Genomic DNA, 18,089 nt, shown 5'->3' on the forward strand with positions numbered 1-18,089 from the left:
CCCCTTGGCACTCGACTGTTGGCTGTTTGCATTTGCGATCCTATATGCCTCCACCATCTTTTCTGTCCCTTTTTCGGCATTATCCTTTTGGGGATTCAGCTTCTTTGTCTGCTATGAGACCAAAAAGGAGGTCAACTGGGAGACGTGGATGACGGCCATATAACAAATAGTAGGGGGAAAAACCTGTGGCCTCGTGCAGTTGTATGCGTGTATCACATGAGGTAGATGGTCCTTCCAGTTCTCCTTTTCTTTCTCCCCTAGAGTGCAAAGCATTTGTAACAAGGTACGATTTAACCTTTCAACTGGATTACCCTGGGGGTGATACGGAGAGGTTCTAGAGTGTCCAACACTGGATAATTGTCTAAGGGATCTGAAAAATTCGTTTTCAAACTCCAGGCCCTGATCATGGTGGTTTGGTTGGGTATCCGAATCTGGGGATGAAATCACTGAAGATCCGGTCAGCAGCTGTCTTGCCAGCTTTATTCCTGGTGGGGTAAGCTTGGGCGAACCTAGTGAAGTGGTCTATCACTACGAGGATATACTCACATCCACCCGACAGGCTTCTAGGTGGAGGAAATCAATGCACACAAGTTCAAGGGGCGAATTTGATGTAATACTTCCCATTGGTGCTCTTTCATGAGTGGCTGGCTTTTTCTGCTTAATGCAGGAGCACTTCCTTGTGATATAATCTTCAATCTCTCTCTTCATGAAAGGCCAGTAGAATCGCTACCTTGCTAGGCTCAATACCTTTTCAACACCAACATGGCCCATGTTGTTATGTAGATGGGTGAGGGCTATTTGCTTGTAGGTGGCTGGCAGGACCAGTTGTCGCCAACCTTTTGTTTTTCTGTAGAGCAGGCCGTCCTCAATGTGTAACCTGTCCCATTCTCTTAAGAGCCTCCTTGTGCATGTGTCAACTTTTTCCCGGTCTTCTTTCAGTAGTGGTGTGTTGTTCTCCTTTAACTCCATGACTTTTCCTATTGCAGTGTCTGTTCTTTGTTCTCTTATTAATTCATCATGACTGATGGTCTGAAGAGGCTCCATGACAGGTTGGTTTTGGGATGCTATGTTGAGGGCTGCCAGCCAGGCAACGTCTCCCAGCTGGGCTCTCCGGCTTCCTTCCCATATAGCACATACTGCTTCCTCCGATAGCTCCTCAGCACACTCTGTCATGAAGGAGTCAATATCAAGGGGGCAGCGGGATAGCGTATCAGCATCGATGTTGGTCTTGCCAGGCCGGTATCTGATGTCGAAACGGAAATCCGCTAGCTGTCCCACCCAGCGATGGCCCACGGTATCGAGTTTGGCCGTACTTAAGACGTATGTTAGTGGGTTATTGTCTGTAAAAATTGTGAAATGGGGGGCGTAGAGTAAGTAGTCTCTAAATTTGTCGCACACGGCCCATTTCATTGCCAGGAACTCAAGTTTTCCGCTGTGCAGGTGGTGATTCTGTTCTGCCGATGTCAATGTGTGCGACCCGTAGCCAATCACTCTCATCCTCCCATCCTGGTTCTGGTAAAGGACCGCAAAGAGGCCTTTATGAGAAGCATCGGTATGGAGTGTGAAAGGGCGATCAAAATCTGGGTACGCCAGCACTGGAGGTTCGGTAAGCTTGTCTACCAGACATCCCAGGATCTGCTGGTGTTCTTCCTTCCACTCTACTGGGGTTCGGAATGACTGCTGAGGGCTTTTAGTCCTTCCTTGCGGTGGTGTGGCCTGCGGTGTGTGTAGCTTTACCTTATGCAGGTCATACAGGGGCTTAGCTATACGTGAGAAGTCCTACACGTATGTTCGATAGTAGCTCAGAAAACCAAGCAGTTGTCTGACCTGCCCAACTGTTTGTTGAGTTCTGTTTCAGTACCTGTACTGCTTCTAGGTCCTTTGTATCCACCTTCACCCCTTCTGCCGACACTAACCGTCCAACGGATCGGACCTCTTTGCAAAACAACTCGCACTTCTCCGGTTTCAGTTTTACCCCATGACGCTGTAGGGCTTGAAGGACTCTATGAAGCACTTGTAAATGTTCTTCAAAGGACTTGGAAAAACAGAGCACGTCATCGAGATAGGGGATGCAGCATTCATTTTTTAGGGTGTCGAGCATCTCCTCCATACTCCTTTGAAATGCTGCCGGTGCGTTTGACAATACAACTATACAGTAAGACCTCTACAGGAGCTTCTTGAGGAAAACCTGGATGTCTATGCAGTAAATGGACAAACTATCCCCTACGATGGATGGGTTGAGCTCACTGTCAACCTCACAGGGAATGACAACCCCAATCTCACCATACAAGCCCCTTTCCTGGTTAGTCAGTTGTCATTACCCCAGCCTCTTTTAGGAGCCAATGTACTGGAGGAGATTATTAGGAGACAAGAATCCTCTGGTGATGCGGCTGCTACAGTCACCAGCCTCCTACGAAGTGCATTTGGAATGGAAGAAGAGCAAGTGGTGGCCATGGTTAATTTCATCCAAGTTTCACAGAGGATATACTGCGACCCGGCCACAGTAAGAGTGGGCAAAGACAACACATTCATCCCAGCGGGAAAGGCAGTACAAGTGCTGTGTAAAATTCACCCAAACTTTGACATCTCAGATCCCCTAGTTTTATATGAACCCAAGGATGGGAAAATCACTGTAGGGCAGCTGAGTGTAGGAGAAGGCCTCCTGAAAATCAACAACACTCGATGGCCATACGTAAAGGTGCCCATCTCCAACCACTCCAAGCATGAGATCACCCTACCAAAAAGGACACCTCTAGGGACGATCCAACATGTCACCAAGATCCTTGAGACAAATGTATCACAACAGGCTGAGTGTACTCAAGCAAAAGCACCGGCAGAGACTAACAATGTTGCCTCCTCTAGTGACCCCCCCACAGGGCCCTGGTTACCGCCTGTCGACATCAGTCATCTAAACCCTCAACAACAACAGCTAGTGGAGGAAGTCCTATATGAGGAGTCCGGGGCCTTTTTTAAGAACAGTGGTGACATCGGCTGTACCCCTTCCCTGCAGATGGAGATTAGACTCAAGGAAGACACTCGGGTACAAAAGGCTTATGCATTCCTATTGTCTTCCACTGAGGCTTTTGGTTTGTCATTACTCTGCCGGTCTCCTGTTTACACCTTGGCACTATATGCATGTGACGGGGGGTTTGGCTGAGTGTGCGCTGGTGCTCATTCTCATCACTTATCATTTTCATTACTTGGCCTAGGATTTCCTCATCGGTGACTAGGCTGTTTTTCGATGTGAGGTCTCAGCCTCTGTCGAATATCGGCGTGTTGTCCCAAGGCCCTGGTAGATTGTATGGAGAAAAACCTCTTGGATGGTCCTTGGATCGTAGGAGATGTCTGCATTGGCCTGCCTTGACTGAAAATTAAGCTTCTGTTTTAGTCCAATCATGTGGTACAGAACTGCTGGGGTGACTGTTGTTCAATTTGCTTAGCACACATTAGCTCCTGAAACATCTCCATAGTTGCCTTTTCTCCTAGGTGAGGAAGCCCTCGAGTTCGAGAATAGTCATTTCATCATTGTTGATAAGCATTTCCTTAAAAGGTGCCTGGTTTAATTATCCTCAACACACCCCTGATTACTTCTGCTTCTGCAAAGCCTTCTCTGACTCCCTCATCTATTTGTTTACTGATGCTGTTATACATTATCTCAGAACTCTGGTCTCCAATTTGACCGCCATATACTTTGTATTCTCTGCGCTGGAGGTAGAGAAAGTTCTTTAAAGGGACCATCCTCCCTGTCCTCTGTGACATTGGGTGTGGCATTGATGTCCCCTGGTGGTTATATACACTGACTGGTGGAGTATTTGTAGTTTCACATTGTTTTAGTTGTTCACTCAACTCTTCATATAGTTTTCTCAGTTCTCTTGCTGACTGTGTGCTTGTGTTGGCATGTGTGCAAGGCTGGTGTTGATTCTGTGTGTTTGTGCTGTTGGAGGGTGACTGTGGTGAACTGGGCCTAACATGTGTCACAACTTCACAAGCTCCATCTTCGGACAGATCATCAACAATACAGGGATTCAAAATTCAACATATCAAATCAGACAACATCAACAACTGACCCATACCTTCATCATCGCTCTCTCGCAAACATGCAGGGCAGGGGGTCCCGAGGACCAGGATTGAGAACCAGTGTTCTAGCTCCCAAGTGGCCGACGTACGTTGACCTCCTGTTCAGCAGTGCGGCTCCGTTAGGAAGTGAAGACAATTCTCCTCCTCGATCTTCCTCTACGGACACCCACCAACTGACTCCTGGACTGTTGTCACGTCTGGTCACCTTGGTCTTGCGGTTCTGGTATCACTGGATCTGCTCCCCTGGTTGTTGTGAAGAGGAGAGATCCCAGACGAGCCCCCAAAGTTTGTCACGGGTCCCAAGGCTGATGGGCCACACTTGTCTTTCAGTTCCTGTTAAATACAGAGGTATATTAATAGGAATGAGACAGCAGTGTTTCTCTTTGCTTCTCAAATCTTCTCTTTTATTATTAGCCAATCACACATTTGTTTAACCACATTGTTTCACATTACTAATTGGTAATTTTTCTAGATTACACAAAATGATTACGCTTACAAAGTTTGCTACCTTATGTAGGTCAGGAAAATAACCCCCACACTAGCACGTTCACCAGCTAGCACAAGACGGGAATGTTCAATCGGTGAAACACGTGGAATTACACCCCATAACATCTACATGAGTGCATCCTTTCAATAAACAACTCCATCAATTATATTACAATTAAAACATAGTAAACATTGGTCAAACAATCAGGACCCAGCGCCTCAAACTTAGCTGTACGATATATGTATATATTTGCTACTCCTTTCATCTCGTCGCAACGGCCGCTACTCATAAAGACCATGCCACGAGGTGCGTTGCTAACTGTTTGTTTTAAACAAGTCATTTTCCATCATGCATAACAATATCTTGAGTAATGCAAAGAAAAAGAAAAAGTTTATCATTTTGAAAAAGTAGGTAGTTGACCTCATACCAATACTGACCTGATAAATACAGAAGTATATTAATAGGAATGGATACAACAGCGTTTGTCTTTGCTTCCCAAATCTTCTCTGAAGGGGAGGACGAGGCCCCTCAATTGGGCGCAACACCACTTAAACTAATTAGTTCCGCTTCTCTGGTTCCTATTAATACAGGTTGTTTATGTTACGATAGAAATAACATTTTACCAAACAGAGTAATTTAACAAAAAAAGAAACACAGTGTCAATGTTGAATATACCACACAACCGACAGACACTTTAATCTATTTAGGCATGAGAGTAAACATTGAGTGAATTGTTATTTGAGAAGAAAAAAAATACTGACAGATTTGAAGGCCATTTTGAAGGATTACACTTCAATTCTAAGAATGAGGTTATTCAGTTACCCAAAACACTTTAATTTAATACTGCAGACCTAAAAAAGAATATGAATGGCTGTTATGAACATCAGTTTGATCAGTCAGAGTATAAATGATTTAATCTCACTGGTCAGGTACAGGGGTTTAACAGTCTACACTGACCTAAAACACCTCAGTGAGTCTGCTTATAGCTTATCTCTTGAAGAGAAATGCTTACACTGTTACACTGACGTTACATTAAAAGGTCTTTATTGCAAGTTTGCTTGTGATAGAAGCATACATGTAAATAATTTATTAACAATATTGCACTTATACATCTAAGATTAATAGCAAACCAGGATGAATTCTCAGCAAAATAACAACACTTGATTGACAGTTATTTTCCATCAAGACTGAAGTCTAGAAGTAAGCACTTTGGCATATCAAGATTCTGAAATGTACAATTATAGGCATCAGCAAACCAAACAATTACTTACCAACCCACAAAATGGGAGTGTAGACAGTTACTTATCTGAACAGTAAGCATTTCTCAATACTACAACAGAATACTTATGTCTAAAGATTTGCATGCATTTGATAAACTGCAGACATTATCCATTTGACCCCGATTTTATAAATCTGAACCATACCTTGTAGTTGTAAACAGACTTGTGATACAGTGCAGTCCCGTTCGGTCCTACTAACGTCCCACATTCTCCCGCTTCAACGCCGACCATCTTGGCATAATATAAACCATAGATTCACTTTCCACACTCCAACACAAAGCTTTCGTTGGAACCTGAGGGAGTCAGATGGCTGAGCGGTGAGGGAGTCGGGCTAGTACTCAGAAGGTTGCTGGATCGATGCCGTGACAAAAAAATGACGTTGTGTCGTTGGGCAAGGCACTTCACCCGACTTGCCTTGGGGGGAATGTCCCTGTACTTACTGTAAGTTGCTCTGGATAAGAGCGTCTGCTAAATGACTAAACGTAAATGTAACCAGGAGAAAACCTTTAAAAGCGTCATCTGACCACTATTCACTACTGCAACACTGTACAGCTAACCCTGCCATTCTTAAAATAAACATTTAAAAACGGTGAGGAAAGCAGCATTATTATGGTTGTATTAAAAAATATATAATTAAAAACAGGCCTAAGCCAATAATAGAACTGGTTAGGTTAATCATTAACATATTATACAATTGTTAATCTTTATGGAGTTTATTATTATTAAGTTAAAATAATCCACAACCATGACAAGGGTCCCCATGAACATAAAACACAACAGTCACAAAACTGCCTGACAATCAAATCAGAGCACAAAAATCACCCATCCATGTCAACAAGGGTGCGTGTTTGTGTCTGAGAGCAGCGGTGAGCATGATGAACCCTCTCGTGTCTTCTCCTCGTCCAGACACATCACCCTGAGGCCCCTGACTGACATGCAGAGTGCGTAGGATCCACTTCAGTGAGGGGAGTGAACGGAAAACTACGTTCCTCCCTTTCCTCTGGTTTGTGAGTGGCTTCCTCAGTAGATTCGACGACGGCTTGCACCTTCGGCTCCCCCTGCTGGCTAGTGGGTGTAATGGTCCACCTGATGTAGCTTGTGCAGGAGGTTGTGCGTGAGGTCAAAGGTGGTGAGGCTGACTGCCACGGCGACGGGCCCTTTGAGCCAGTTCATGCTGAGACCCTTATAGAGGCCCCGCACCACGCCTTCCTGCTGCACGATGGCCCGCATGGTGCCCAGGACCGTGGTGTGTGGGTGGCCCGTCACCCCAGCCGTCTGCATCCTCCGGCGGACCACGTCCAACGGGTAGGAGGCCGACTGGCCGATGAGGCCCGCGCAAGCCCCAAAGGCCAGGCGCTCGGACGGGTAAGGCTGGGACCGCAGTGTTCTCTCTGGGGAGGGTGAGACAGATTAGCCAGTCAGTCAACAAACTGGGATGAAAAGAAAATGTCAAATGACATATGAGTTTTTGCTGTATGTATCAGATGGGGTCAGATGGCTGAGCGGTTAGGAAATCAGGCTACCAATCAGAAGGCTGCCGGTTTAATTTCCAAATGGTTGTGTCCTTGGGCAAGGCACTTCACCCTACTTGCTTCAGGGAGAATGTCCCTGTACTTACTGTACGTCGCTCTGGATAAGAGCGTCTGCTAAATGAATAAATGTATCAAAGGTTTTCCTTGACACCTGAACACTTAAGAGGACCGCAGTATTCTTACCTGCATGAAGCTTCTTCAGACTCTCGTACACAAAGAAGGTGAGGCCTGCGTAGGGGACCACGCCCAGGATGGTGGGGGTGAAGCCTCTGTACAGGGTCTTAAAGCCCTCCTCTTGGGAGATTCGGACGAACACGTGCATAACATTGCTGTACCTGTAGGAGAGAGACAGGAAGCAGTGGAACGATCAGAACATACCCTCGCAGTATGGTCATCGGCATTGGAGGCTTTCAGGTTTATTTCAAAGATTTGCTGTTTATTTAAATAAGCTTGTTTTTCCATATTTTCTTTTGTGTTGTGCATACAAGAAGTTAGTTACCATCAAAGGCATTGTCAAGAATCGTTTTTTAACGGAAGTGCATGCAGGGAAATGCATATATCTTCAATTTTACATTGAAGTAAATGGGGATTATGACATGTTTTAAATTAGTGCTGAGGTGAATGCCTACATTTCTCTCGGGGTGACTGCCATCCGGGCACGGACCATATCTAGCGGGTAGGTGAGCATGGCAGCTGTGGTGCCAGCCAGGGACCCTGCCAGGAACCGTGGAAGGGGTGGCAGCGCTCTGAACAAAACAAACAAACAGTGAGATCGTGTTACACAACAGCGACTAATGCCAGGCAGCTCTGGAACCACAGAGTCAAGGTCAGAGCTGGAAAAAATCTCCCATTTTACTACGATCATTATTGACCCCAGACATCTTTGTAATATCAAACATGAATAAATAATATTCTATATAAATGGCTGGATGTCTTATATAAATAACACATTTTGCATGATAATAGACAGATAAGCAAGTACTTACTTGCCCTGGTAACCATAGTATCCGCCCAGTAGTCGTTTGTACTGGTCGTGAGAGCAGAACTGGAGGGCAGCGTAGGGAATGACCCTCACCATGGTGGCTGAGTTGCCCCTCCACAGACTGAAGAACCCATCCTTCATATAGGTGTGGTAGACTAACCTATAAGCCTCCTGAGAAGACACACGGCCAGAAGACAACAACAGTTTATCCATGTTCGAAATCCCCACAACACATAATGGCTGACAAAGTCTACGGAAGACAGGTGGCTGAGCGGTTAGGGAATCGGGCTAGTAAACTGAAGGTTGCCAGTTCGATTCCCGGCTGTGAAAAAAGGCAGGCACTTCACCCTACTTGCTTAGGGGAAATGTCCCTGTACTTACTGTAAGTTGTTCTGGATAAGAGCGTCTGCTAAATGACTAAATGTAAGTAGCTCAGTACAGAAAACGTTTAGTTTCAGAAGTTGACTGCTGTGTATTACATCGACATTCTAAGTTTGCATACTGCTACTTACAAGAACCCAGGAACACAACACTAATACCACTGAATCCTGCCATGCTAGAGTCTGTAAATAGCATTGAGCTGCAAATTCTATGTGAATTATATAATGAAGGAATTCGCTCACCTTGGCAGAGAATCGCTTTGAAGACACTGAGGTAAAAGAAATGCGATAAAAGACGTTAGATTGCTGACAAAAGTATGGAAAATAAAGGCAGAATCTGTTGAAACAGGAAGGGTAATGCTATTGTGAAATGCTGCCTTTAGATATGCTCCCTCCATTGTCCACTGTTTCCATGCTGGGAAACATGAGAGCGAGGTGAGCTCACCTTGGAAGATGATTTTGGTTCGGTCCAGTGGAGCGATGACGGTCTTGGCCACCGCACCTGCGAAGGCCCCGCAGAGCAAAGAATCCAGCACGGTCCATCTCTGACTGAAATCCTGCACACAAAGACACACAACCGGTTAACCACAACAGTTTGGGCAACAGAAGCCCATGTCAACAGTCCCTTTTAGTCCAATTCCTTAATATGGGCTATAACTGATACAGTTTGGCACCCAGGAGTAAACAGGCTAAGGTAGCACTAGGTATAACTTTGGTCAGCATCCAGTGCAGTGCAACCTGAGTCTTCTTTCAGCACCCAGTTTTTATTAGCCTTCTCGTTCTCTTGAGCGCGGGCCTTCAATCATACACAAACGTGCCAGAGGGGCTATCTACAGTACAGTGCTATCTTTCAGCCAGCTCCCAAGTACGGCCTCACACTTACACACGTGCTAAGGGCCCTCTCCAGTTTATCTGAGTACATCGAGATAAGATGGAGCCCGAGAACGGTTTGGCCCACATTCTGAATTGTGTGTTGAGAAACCTAGATGGGATCATAAATTCTCTAGCTGATAAGATAAGTTAGGGACCCATGGCTGATGTCTGGGTCTGTTGCAATATAAGAATCAAAGAGCGGAGGTACTGTACTGAGTAGGTCCACGTGTTTTGACTTTGCAGCGATAAGGACAAACCTGATATGAATATGACCCACTTAAGTCCTACTTTCAGGGAATATTTAATAAGGAAAAAGAGAATCGACCAAAATGGCATGTGTCAGATATGCAACGAGCACATTTTTTGAACAAAGTACCCCTCATGTCACACTAAATTAAGATGATCTACAGCAAGGTGGTTGTGGCGTAAACACCCAGCAAACCTAGCTGGCAAGGGAGACTGGACTCACTTTAGCCTGGGTGGAGGGTGGCAGAGACAGCACAGAGCCCTGGTCCACGGGTAGGGCTGGCTGGTGGTCTGGGACTCTGTGGGCCATACTGGGTCGTGCCCTTGACGTGAACCAGTTAGTAAGACAAACAAGTACGCAGGCGGGCTAGCGGTTCTGGAAGATTCCACGGCTGAAGACAGACATAAGAATAATAAATGAACTCAACAAATGACTAAAAACAAAATCTCTCCTTATTGACATCATCAAACACACTTTTAGCTTTTGACTGATATGTCTGGATGTCTACTGGCTTAAAATTAATGAATTTCTGATGGGCGAACGACTAAACATATCATGTTACATTGCTACTGTGATCCGAGTAAACAGTCTTTATGCTACATGACGGTTTAAACATGCCTCTACCAATCTAAATATGTATGGTTAATATAATGGTTAAGAGTGGTTAAGAGTATAATGGTTAAGAGTGAACAACACCCTACCGTTGCAAGTCATTGTTGGGCAGTATAACAACTTTGCTACGCATTAGTTGCTTTGCACAAACCACTGCAACATGTAATGTATGGGATTCGATAAACCCTTACCTTTGAATTTCCGTGTACGAAAAAATGCAAAATTTGATCCAAATTCCAAATCCCAATTCAATGATCAACGCGTCGTTGTCTGCTAAACGTTGTCTGCTAGATCCTTGGGCATGTTTTGATGTTTGTTTGCTTGGTCTGGATCACAACACCGCTGGCTGCACGTAGTCCAATCTACACTCCTCGACGTATTTTCCTGTTCGAGGTGATTGAAAAAGACAGATGTCAAACTTCAACACGGAAGATAAACTATTTTTAGGTGTTGTCTGCGCGAAAAGTCTTCCTGGAGTTGACCGACGAGATTATTATAGCTCTCAGTGGCTTATCTAATAGAGGGCACGCACACTTGTGTTTTGGACTACAATACCCGAGAACATTATCAACAACATACCTCTCTCTTTGGCCCAGTGTACCACGAGGTGGCAGCACACTGCAAAAAATGTGTTGTTATCAGGAAAATGGCGTCCAATGTTGAGGCCCCGGAATCATGGTACCTCGCCCTCTTGGGTTTTGCAGAACATTTTCGAACCTCAAGTCCACCCAAAATTCGTCTGTGCGTACACTGTCTTCAAGCCGTTTTTCAGTTCAAGCCGCCTCAAAGGGTTGAGGCGAGGACGCATCTTCAGTTGGGCTCGGTGCTCTATCACCATACCAAGAACAGCGAGCTAGCGCGTAGCCACTTGGAGAAAGCGGTGAGAGAGTTTTGGGGAAGAGCGAGTAAACAGGCCGGGACGGTCGAGGTCCTGCTCCGGGAAATCATTGTGGGAACAAGTCTCCAGTGACTAAAACTGTGGCAACTTTATAGAAAATTTGAGGACACCGTTATTTATTTGCAAGTTATTTGGAGAAACATGATATCCAATTCAGCTACCACTTACTACCTCATTTTTACTGCTTTATAATTTTAATGTTACTCAAATTGAACAACTAGCTGTTATTTTGTGCTAAACTATAATATTCCCACGCAATCTATTCACTGCGTTAACTGAGTTGATGTCATTAACTGGTGTCCATCGCTAACTCTTTTATTTTTCCCCTCAGTGGTTTATATCGCAGCAAGTATCCTTTCCAAATCGTGTCTCTGTCCAACACCGGCTTTCAAACGTTAAGAATATACATTCAAGATCGGAACCAAATGTGTTTATCATTTGCACTTTGTTAAAGTCATCATTAATGTCTTTACCACGAATAGTTTTCTTAATTCAATGTATCCAGATCGCCCAGTTTGAAGATGTCCAGTTTGAGGCCGCTAGTCTGTTATCAGAACTCTACTGCCAGCAGGTAATTAGGTTTCCACATCTCAGTGCAGTTTTCCTACCTCTAGTTAAACAAATAAAAACATGAATATTATGTTTTCTCTTAATACTGTAGCCTTTTATTTTAGTCAATGGTTTTATTCATAGCGATGAACAGGAGATTTGAACCTGTGATCTCTTGATTAGCAGCAAATGCTCCAACTTCTCAGCTATCCGCTGTTAATCAAACAAACCAAATTAGACTTTGAATCCTGTTCTTTTCATAAAGTCTCATATTGAATGAGCTTTGATTTAATGGAATTGTTTTCTGTCAGAACCTGGTGGATTCTGCCAAACCTTTGTTGCGGAAGGCCATCCAGATTTCACAGCAAACCCCCTACTGGCACTGCAGGTTGCTGTTTCAGCTGGCGGTAAGTAGTTCTAACACAACACCTGCAACTGGACTGACCCTACACCGAATGAGTCTGTAGAATGCACAAACGTCATCCATTAGTGTTTTCAGAAAATCTTGGTGTTAAAAAACTGTCATGGCTTTCAGATTGATTGATTGATTGATTGATTCATAGGCTGTTTAAGGTATTTATTTATTGTTTATTTAAAAAAAAATAATTATAAAGCAACTCCACACGCTGGAGAAAGACCTGGTGTCTGCCTGTGACCTGCTGGGAGTCGGAGCAGAGTATGCCAGAGTGGTGGGTTCAGAGTATACCAGGTGATTCACTTTCTCCACTCACATTAAATCCTTCTCAGAAACTCTTGAGATGCTACAGTACCAGAAATCCCTGAAGTTGGCATTAAATGTGTCTGTGGCGGTCGGCTAAATCTCTTGTGTTTTCACCAGGGCCCTCTTCCTCCTGAGTAAAGGAATGGTAAGTCTACAGTCCGTGTTTGCGTTGTAGAACTACATCTGAAATGCCTACCGGCCTATCGTGTGGAGCATGTCATAGAAGAACGTCACAGATTTACAATATGGCTGCCGCCTAGACCTCTGGGAGTTGTAGTCCCCCCATGTCTATTTGGACACACTATTCGTTTTTTTTTCTTGTGCCCCAGCTGCTGCTGATGGAGAGGAAGCTGGGCGAGGTGCACCCACTGCTGACGCTGTGCGGGAGCATCGTGGAGACGTGGCAGGGGAACCCCATCCAGAAGGAGTCCCTCAGGGTGTTCTTCCTAGTGCTGCAGGTCACACACTACCTGGACGCAGGGCAGGTGGGCGGGCAGCGCTGACGACTAAAACACTCGTAGCATCTTAAATCTGTCGGGCTCGCATCTTGCCCTCGTTCCTGAGCTCACGGCTTGACACTGGCGCCAATTTGAGGGGGGTCTGTTTTGTGTTATGTAGCTGGTGGATGTTGACTAATGACGTCTGTCTCCTTTGTCGACGCCCCGCAGGTGAAGAGCGTGAAGCCGTGCCTGAAGCAGCTGCAGCAGTGCATCCAGACCATCTCCACACTCCACGACGACGAGATCCTGCCGAGCAACCCCGCAGACCTCTTCCATTGGCTGCCCAAAGAGCACATGTGTGTGCTTGTTTACCTGGTGAGACACCTGCAAGGCCTCCTCCCTTTTGTCACCTGCGGGTATGCACGTCCCTCGAAAGGAACCTCAGAGGATGTAGCATGGAATCTTTTAGGCGTTTGATGGGAACGAGCAGTACAATGTGCAGTGCTCTGGTTTTGCGTGACGGCATTGGTTTTGTCTTGCAGGTGACGGTCATGCACTCCATGCAAGCTGGGTATCTGGAGAAGGCTCAGAAGTACACAGACAAAGCACTTATGCAGCTTGAAAAGCTAAAAAGTACTATCTTTTGACCCCTTATTTTTCTTAGTCAGCATCTACTTGTATAGAATCATTTTTGAATATATTCGTAATCTCTCATTTTCTCCATTCGCAGTGCTGGACTCGAGTCCCATCCTCTCCACGTTTCAAGTCATACTGCTGGAGCACATCATCATGTGTCGACTCGTCACTGGCCACAAAGCTACAGCCATACAGGAGGTAAAGCCCTGGTCTCTCATGGGGGGGGGGGGGGGGGGGGGGGGGGGGGGGGGGGGGGTCAGATGGCTGAGCGGTTAGGGAATCGGGCTATTAATCAGAAGGTTACCGGTTCGATTCCTGGCCATGCAAATGACATTGTGTCCTTGGGCAAGGCACTTTACCCTACTTGCCTCGGGGGAATGTCCCTGTACTTACTGTAAGTCGCTCTGGATAAAAGTGTCTGCTAAATGACTAAATGTCAATGTAATGTCAATGTAAAAGTCCAAACTTCAGTGCGAAACTTCTCTCATCTCCCCTGAAACGTAGCCCAGAAGGAGAGTCATTGTTGTGTGTAATTAGAAAGGCCTTGTAGAGGCACTGTCTGCAGTTGCGGGGTCGTCATGCCCCAAAACGGCGGTGTCCATGGAGCTATTCAGATATGAATAACAACCCATCTCTAAGTTCATTACTTCATCTCCCTGTGCCCTGTGGCAGATCTCCCAGGTGTGCCAGCTGTGTCAGCAGTCCCCCAGGTTATTCAGCAACCACGCCGCCCAGCTCCACACTCTATTAGTGAGTATTGTCAACCTTGCTCCAACCCAGAAGACATACCCTAGATTCCTCCTCCAGGGAGGTGGTCTCCCTCCCCTCATTTCTGGTTCCCCACAGATGACTGTGCTGTGTTCTTCACTCTGATTTCCCAGGGTCTGTATTGTATCTCAGTAAACTGCATGGACAATGCAGAGGCCCAGTTTACCACAGCTCTAAGGGTGAGTGGCGTGAGGTACTGGCATAGTGGTCAGTAAAAAAAAAAAAAAAAAAAAAAAAGTGGGAATAAATGTAATCATTTTTTTAAATGTTGAACTCTGAAATGGGATTTCCCTGATTCTCACTTCTTTACCTGTGTGTCGTCCCCTGCAAGCTCACCAACCACCAGGAGCTGTGGTCCTTCATTGTTACCAACCTGGCCACCGTCTACATCAGGGAAGGAAACAGAAACCAGGAGGTGAGATCAGACACAGTGGGCTCTGAAAACACGGCCATTTTCGCTCCAATTGAAACACCTGACACTTGTTTATGTTCTGCTGTTCTTTGCCCAGCTGTACAGCCTGCTGGAAAGGGTCAACCCAGATCACAATTTCCCAGTGAGGTAAAGTATGATCAGTGAAAGACTCAACACTTGTCTCAACGGACTTTTATTATCATATTAAGAACATCGACAGGGTACTCGCGTTCACTCGAGAGCTCTCTCCTAGACACTGCGATGATATATGAACGCGTTCGGTCCTGTCTGTGTGGGGAGTCAGATGGCTGATCGGTTAGGGAATCGGGCTATTAATCAGAAGATTGCCGGTTCGATTCCCGGCCGTGCCAAATGACGTTGTGTCCTTGGGCAAGGCACTTCACCCTACTTGCCTCGGGGGAATGTCCCTCTACTTACTGTAAGTCGCTCTGGATAAGAGCGTCTGATACATGACTAAATGTAAATGTCTGTGCTAGTGAGTGTCCGTCAGTGTTGACCACAAACTGACTGACGTGTCCCTGGTTGTCCTTCAGCTCCCACTGTCTCCGCGCCGCAGCCTTCTACATCAGAGGACTGCTCTCCTTCTTCCAAGGACGCTACAACGAGGCCAAGTACGTTGCTCTCTGCTGACAGGGAAAACATCCCCCATGTTCGATACATAGGGGTTCTTTCAGGATACAGATTCTTCCGTCATTCGTGGGTTTTGTGGTTGCAGACGGTTCCTGAGGGAAACTCTGAAGATGTCCAACGCTGAGGACCTGAACAGACTCACGGCCTGCTCCCTGGTGCTGCTGGGACACATCTTCTTTGTGTTGGGAAACCACAGGGTGAGGTTTCAAAACACACACCCACCCACACACACACACAGAGTGACTATTGGAAATCCACTGTTCTATCTTGTCTGCCCATTCCATTCGTGAAGTTGCCTCTGCATTATTGAAGAGCCATTGTGTGCACTTGCTAAGATCATTATCTCCTGATTCCAGGAAAGCAACAACATGGTGGTTCCAGCGATGCAGCTGGCCAGCAAGATCCCTGACATGTCTGTCCAGCTTTGGTCTTCTGCCTTGCTGAAAGGTACCTGTCCTCTTTGAAAAGCAGGAACACCACAATTGTTAGCCCAGACCCAGGTTTGTCTAGGACCTGGACCTAGGGTTGGTCTAAGGTAGCATGCTAGGATACAAATAATAGATCATTACTAATTGATGGTACGGTAATCTTTGGTAAGCAGATCAGTTGGTCTGTACGAAGGAACCAACACAAATATTGGTGTGGCTGTTGAAAAAAAGTTTCTAAAGTTTTGGAGAAAAAAGAAAGGTTGAAAAAAAACTTTTTTTGTTAGAAAACCATTTGAAACAGTTTTTAAAAGGTTTTGAAAAAAAAAAGAAAAACGTTTGTACAGGTTTAAAATATATATTTTCTACAGAAAGTTTTGAAAAATCAACAAAATATTTTCGAAAGAAAGTTCGAAAGAAAGGAGCAGCGCATAACACATAGCAACACTTGTATTGTGAATAAATTGTTTATAGTTTATGGAATTTTAAGCTAAAGCTAAATGTGATATGTTTCACCCGCCTTATGTTTAAACGTGTTGAACCACTGTATGCATTTTATATTGTTTTGGTCTATTGTCCCGCCGTCTTCGCAAAGTCTGTGTTCAACTGTCCCATACATCTTTTCCATCAACGACGGCACGCCGTTCATTTTGAACCCTGGGTCGGGGCCTTTAGTTGTCTGGATGCGGTTGACCTCCAGGCGGTTTGAACGACCGTGTTTGGGTTTCAGACTTGAACAAAGCCCTGGGGAACACCATTGACGCTCATGAAGCCGCTCAGATGCACCAGAACTTCTCCCAGCAGCTCCTGCAGGACCACATCGCGGCCTGCAGCCTCCCCGAACACAACCTCATCAGCGTAAGAACCAACCTAAACACAACCTTATCAGAGTAAGAACCAGCCTAAACACAACCTCATCAGCGTAAGAACCAGCCTAAACACAACCTGATTAGAGTAAGAACCAGTCTAAACACAACCTCATCAGCGTAAGAACCAGTCTAAACACAACCTCATCAGAGTAAGAACCAGTCTAAACACAACCTCATCAGAGTAAGAACCAGTCTAAACACAACCTCATCAGAGTAAGAACCAGCCTAAACACAACCTCATCAGAGTAAGAACCAGTCTAAACACAACCTCATCAGAGTAAGAACCAGTCTAAACACAACCTCATCAGAGTAAGAACCAGTCTTAACACAACCTCATCAGCATAAGAACCAGCCTAAACACAACCTCATCAGAGTAAGAACCAGCCTAAAAACATTCCCACTCGGGCCTCGGTTGGTTAACTGACAGATATCTGCCTCTGTTTCTGTCTCTCGTGTCATGTGTCATGGCGGCGACTTATCTGATCTGTCTGTGTCTCCTGGTCCTCCTCTTTGGGATAGTGGACTGAGGGTCCGCCTCCGGGGCAGTTCCAAGCCCAGAACGGCCCCACGACCAGTCTGGCCAGCCTGCTGTGAGCCAACCCGTGGTCCGTATTACCGCTCGGCCCCCTGGGAGCGGAGAGAGCCCTCGTCACACATCAGATGTTCCCTGAGGGAAGCCTGCTCACATACATATTTATTATATATTTGTATTTAACTGTTGAAAACATTTTTTTTTATTTTTTTTTTATGAAAGCTTTTTTTTTTTTACTTGTGCATTGAAGCTCAAGAAATGGATTTAGACCTTTTTTTATATGGATACTAACCGATTTAAGATTTGACCATTACCAGATGTTTTTGTTGTTGTGTTGCACCAATAAATACTTCTGACCTCTGATTCTTAAAGGTTGAATTGGTAGATGAACAACTATCGATTTACCCCCTGAAAGGAAACTTGTGCAACAATTTGATGTCCCATGCAGTGCCATTACCTAATTGACCAGCAGATGTCACAGTTGGCAACCAACTGTTAAAGTACTAACTTGCATTTAATTGTTTTAACTCCAGACATGATACAATTTCCCATACTGAGATGCAAAGTTCCTGCAAATACCTTTTTAAAGCATAGAAGAAAAAGTTGATAAAAAATGGTTTCTAATAAAAACATTTTATACCTAAAGTTCCTTTTTAAGAGTTTTCTTTACAACATATTTGTACATAAATGACTCTTGCTAAAACTTTACTGTACGGTG

At 45.2% G+C, this 18,089-nt stretch overlaps 2 protein-coding genes across 2 annotated transcripts; one reads left to right on the top strand and one right to left on the bottom strand.

Moving 5' to 3' along the window:
* Window positions 1–5,591: 5,591 nt before the first annotated feature.
* LOC146254397 (mitochondrial coenzyme A transporter SLC25A42-like) lies at window positions 5,592–10,994 on the bottom strand. Its single transcript, XM_084676287.1, has 8 exons — window positions 10,662–10,994; window positions 10,081–10,249; window positions 9,184–9,295; window positions 8,982–9,007; window positions 8,363–8,529; window positions 8,006–8,122; window positions 7,560–7,711; window positions 5,592–7,235 (listed from the first exon to the last, which is right to left on the bottom strand). The coding sequence occupies exons 2-8, from the start codon at window positions 10,165–10,167 to the stop codon at window positions 6,910–6,912; spliced, it is 987 nt and encodes a 328-aa protein (XP_084532413.1). The 5' UTR covers window positions 10,168–10,249; window positions 10,662–10,994; the 3' UTR covers window positions 5,592–6,909.
* Window positions 10,995–11,058: 64 nt separating this feature from the next.
* Window positions 11,059–18,016, top strand: LOC146254398 (MAU2 chromatid cohesion factor homolog). The gene is made up of 19 exons (XM_084676286.1): window positions 11,059–11,350; window positions 11,700–11,717; window positions 11,874–11,939; window positions 12,229–12,324; window positions 12,532–12,626; window positions 12,756–12,783; window positions 12,968–13,123; window positions 13,307–13,453; window positions 13,621–13,711; window positions 13,809–13,912; window positions 14,387–14,464; window positions 14,596–14,661; window positions 14,814–14,897; window positions 14,992–15,041; window positions 15,449–15,526; window positions 15,631–15,742; window positions 15,902–15,992; window positions 16,701–16,828; window positions 17,359–18,016. Exons 1-19 carry the CDS (start codon window positions 11,117–11,119, stop codon window positions 17,431–17,433), a joined length of 1,797 nt encoding a protein of 598 aa, XP_084532412.1. The 5' UTR covers window positions 11,059–11,116; the 3' UTR covers window positions 17,434–18,016.
* The last annotated feature ends 73 nt before the right edge of the window (window positions 18,017–18,089 follow it).

This window comes from Hypomesus nipponensis, chromosome 16 (assembly GCF_054491055.1).
Source record: "Hypomesus nipponensis isolate SF chromosome 16, ASM5449105v1, whole genome shotgun sequence".
NCBI classification, from domain to species: Eukaryota; Metazoa; Chordata; class Actinopteri; order Osmeriformes; family Osmeridae; genus Hypomesus; species Hypomesus nipponensis.

What these genes read in the sequence shown, in the direction of transcription:
- LOC146254397 (XM_084676287.1), bottom strand. Translation starts at nt 10,167, where the DNA reads ATGGCCCACAGAGTCCCAGACCACCAGCCAGCCCTACCCGTGGACCAG. An exon ending in TACTATGGTTACCAGGGCAA is followed by an intron (nt 8,123 to 8,362) that starts GTAAGTACTTGC and finishes TGTTTTGTTCAG; the next exon opens with AGCGCTGCCACCCCTTCCAC. An exon ending in GCAGTCACCCCGAGAGAAAT is followed by an intron (nt 7,712 to 8,005) that starts GTAGGCATTCAC and finishes TCTCTCCTACAG; the next exon opens with GTACAGCAATGTTATGCACG.
- LOC146254398 (XM_084676286.1), top strand. Translation starts at nt 11,117, where the DNA reads ATGGCGTCCAATGTTGAGGCCCCGGAATCATGGTACCTCGCCCTCTTG. An exon ending in AAGCTACAGCCATACAGGAG is followed by an intron (nt 13,913 to 14,386) that starts GTAAAGCCCTGG and finishes GCCCTGTGGCAG; the next exon opens with ATCTCCCAGGTGTGCCAGCT. An exon ending in AGTTTACCACAGCTCTAAGG is followed by an intron (nt 14,662 to 14,813) that starts GTGAGTGGCGTG and finishes GTCCCCTGCAAG; the next exon opens with CTCACCAACCACCAGGAGCT.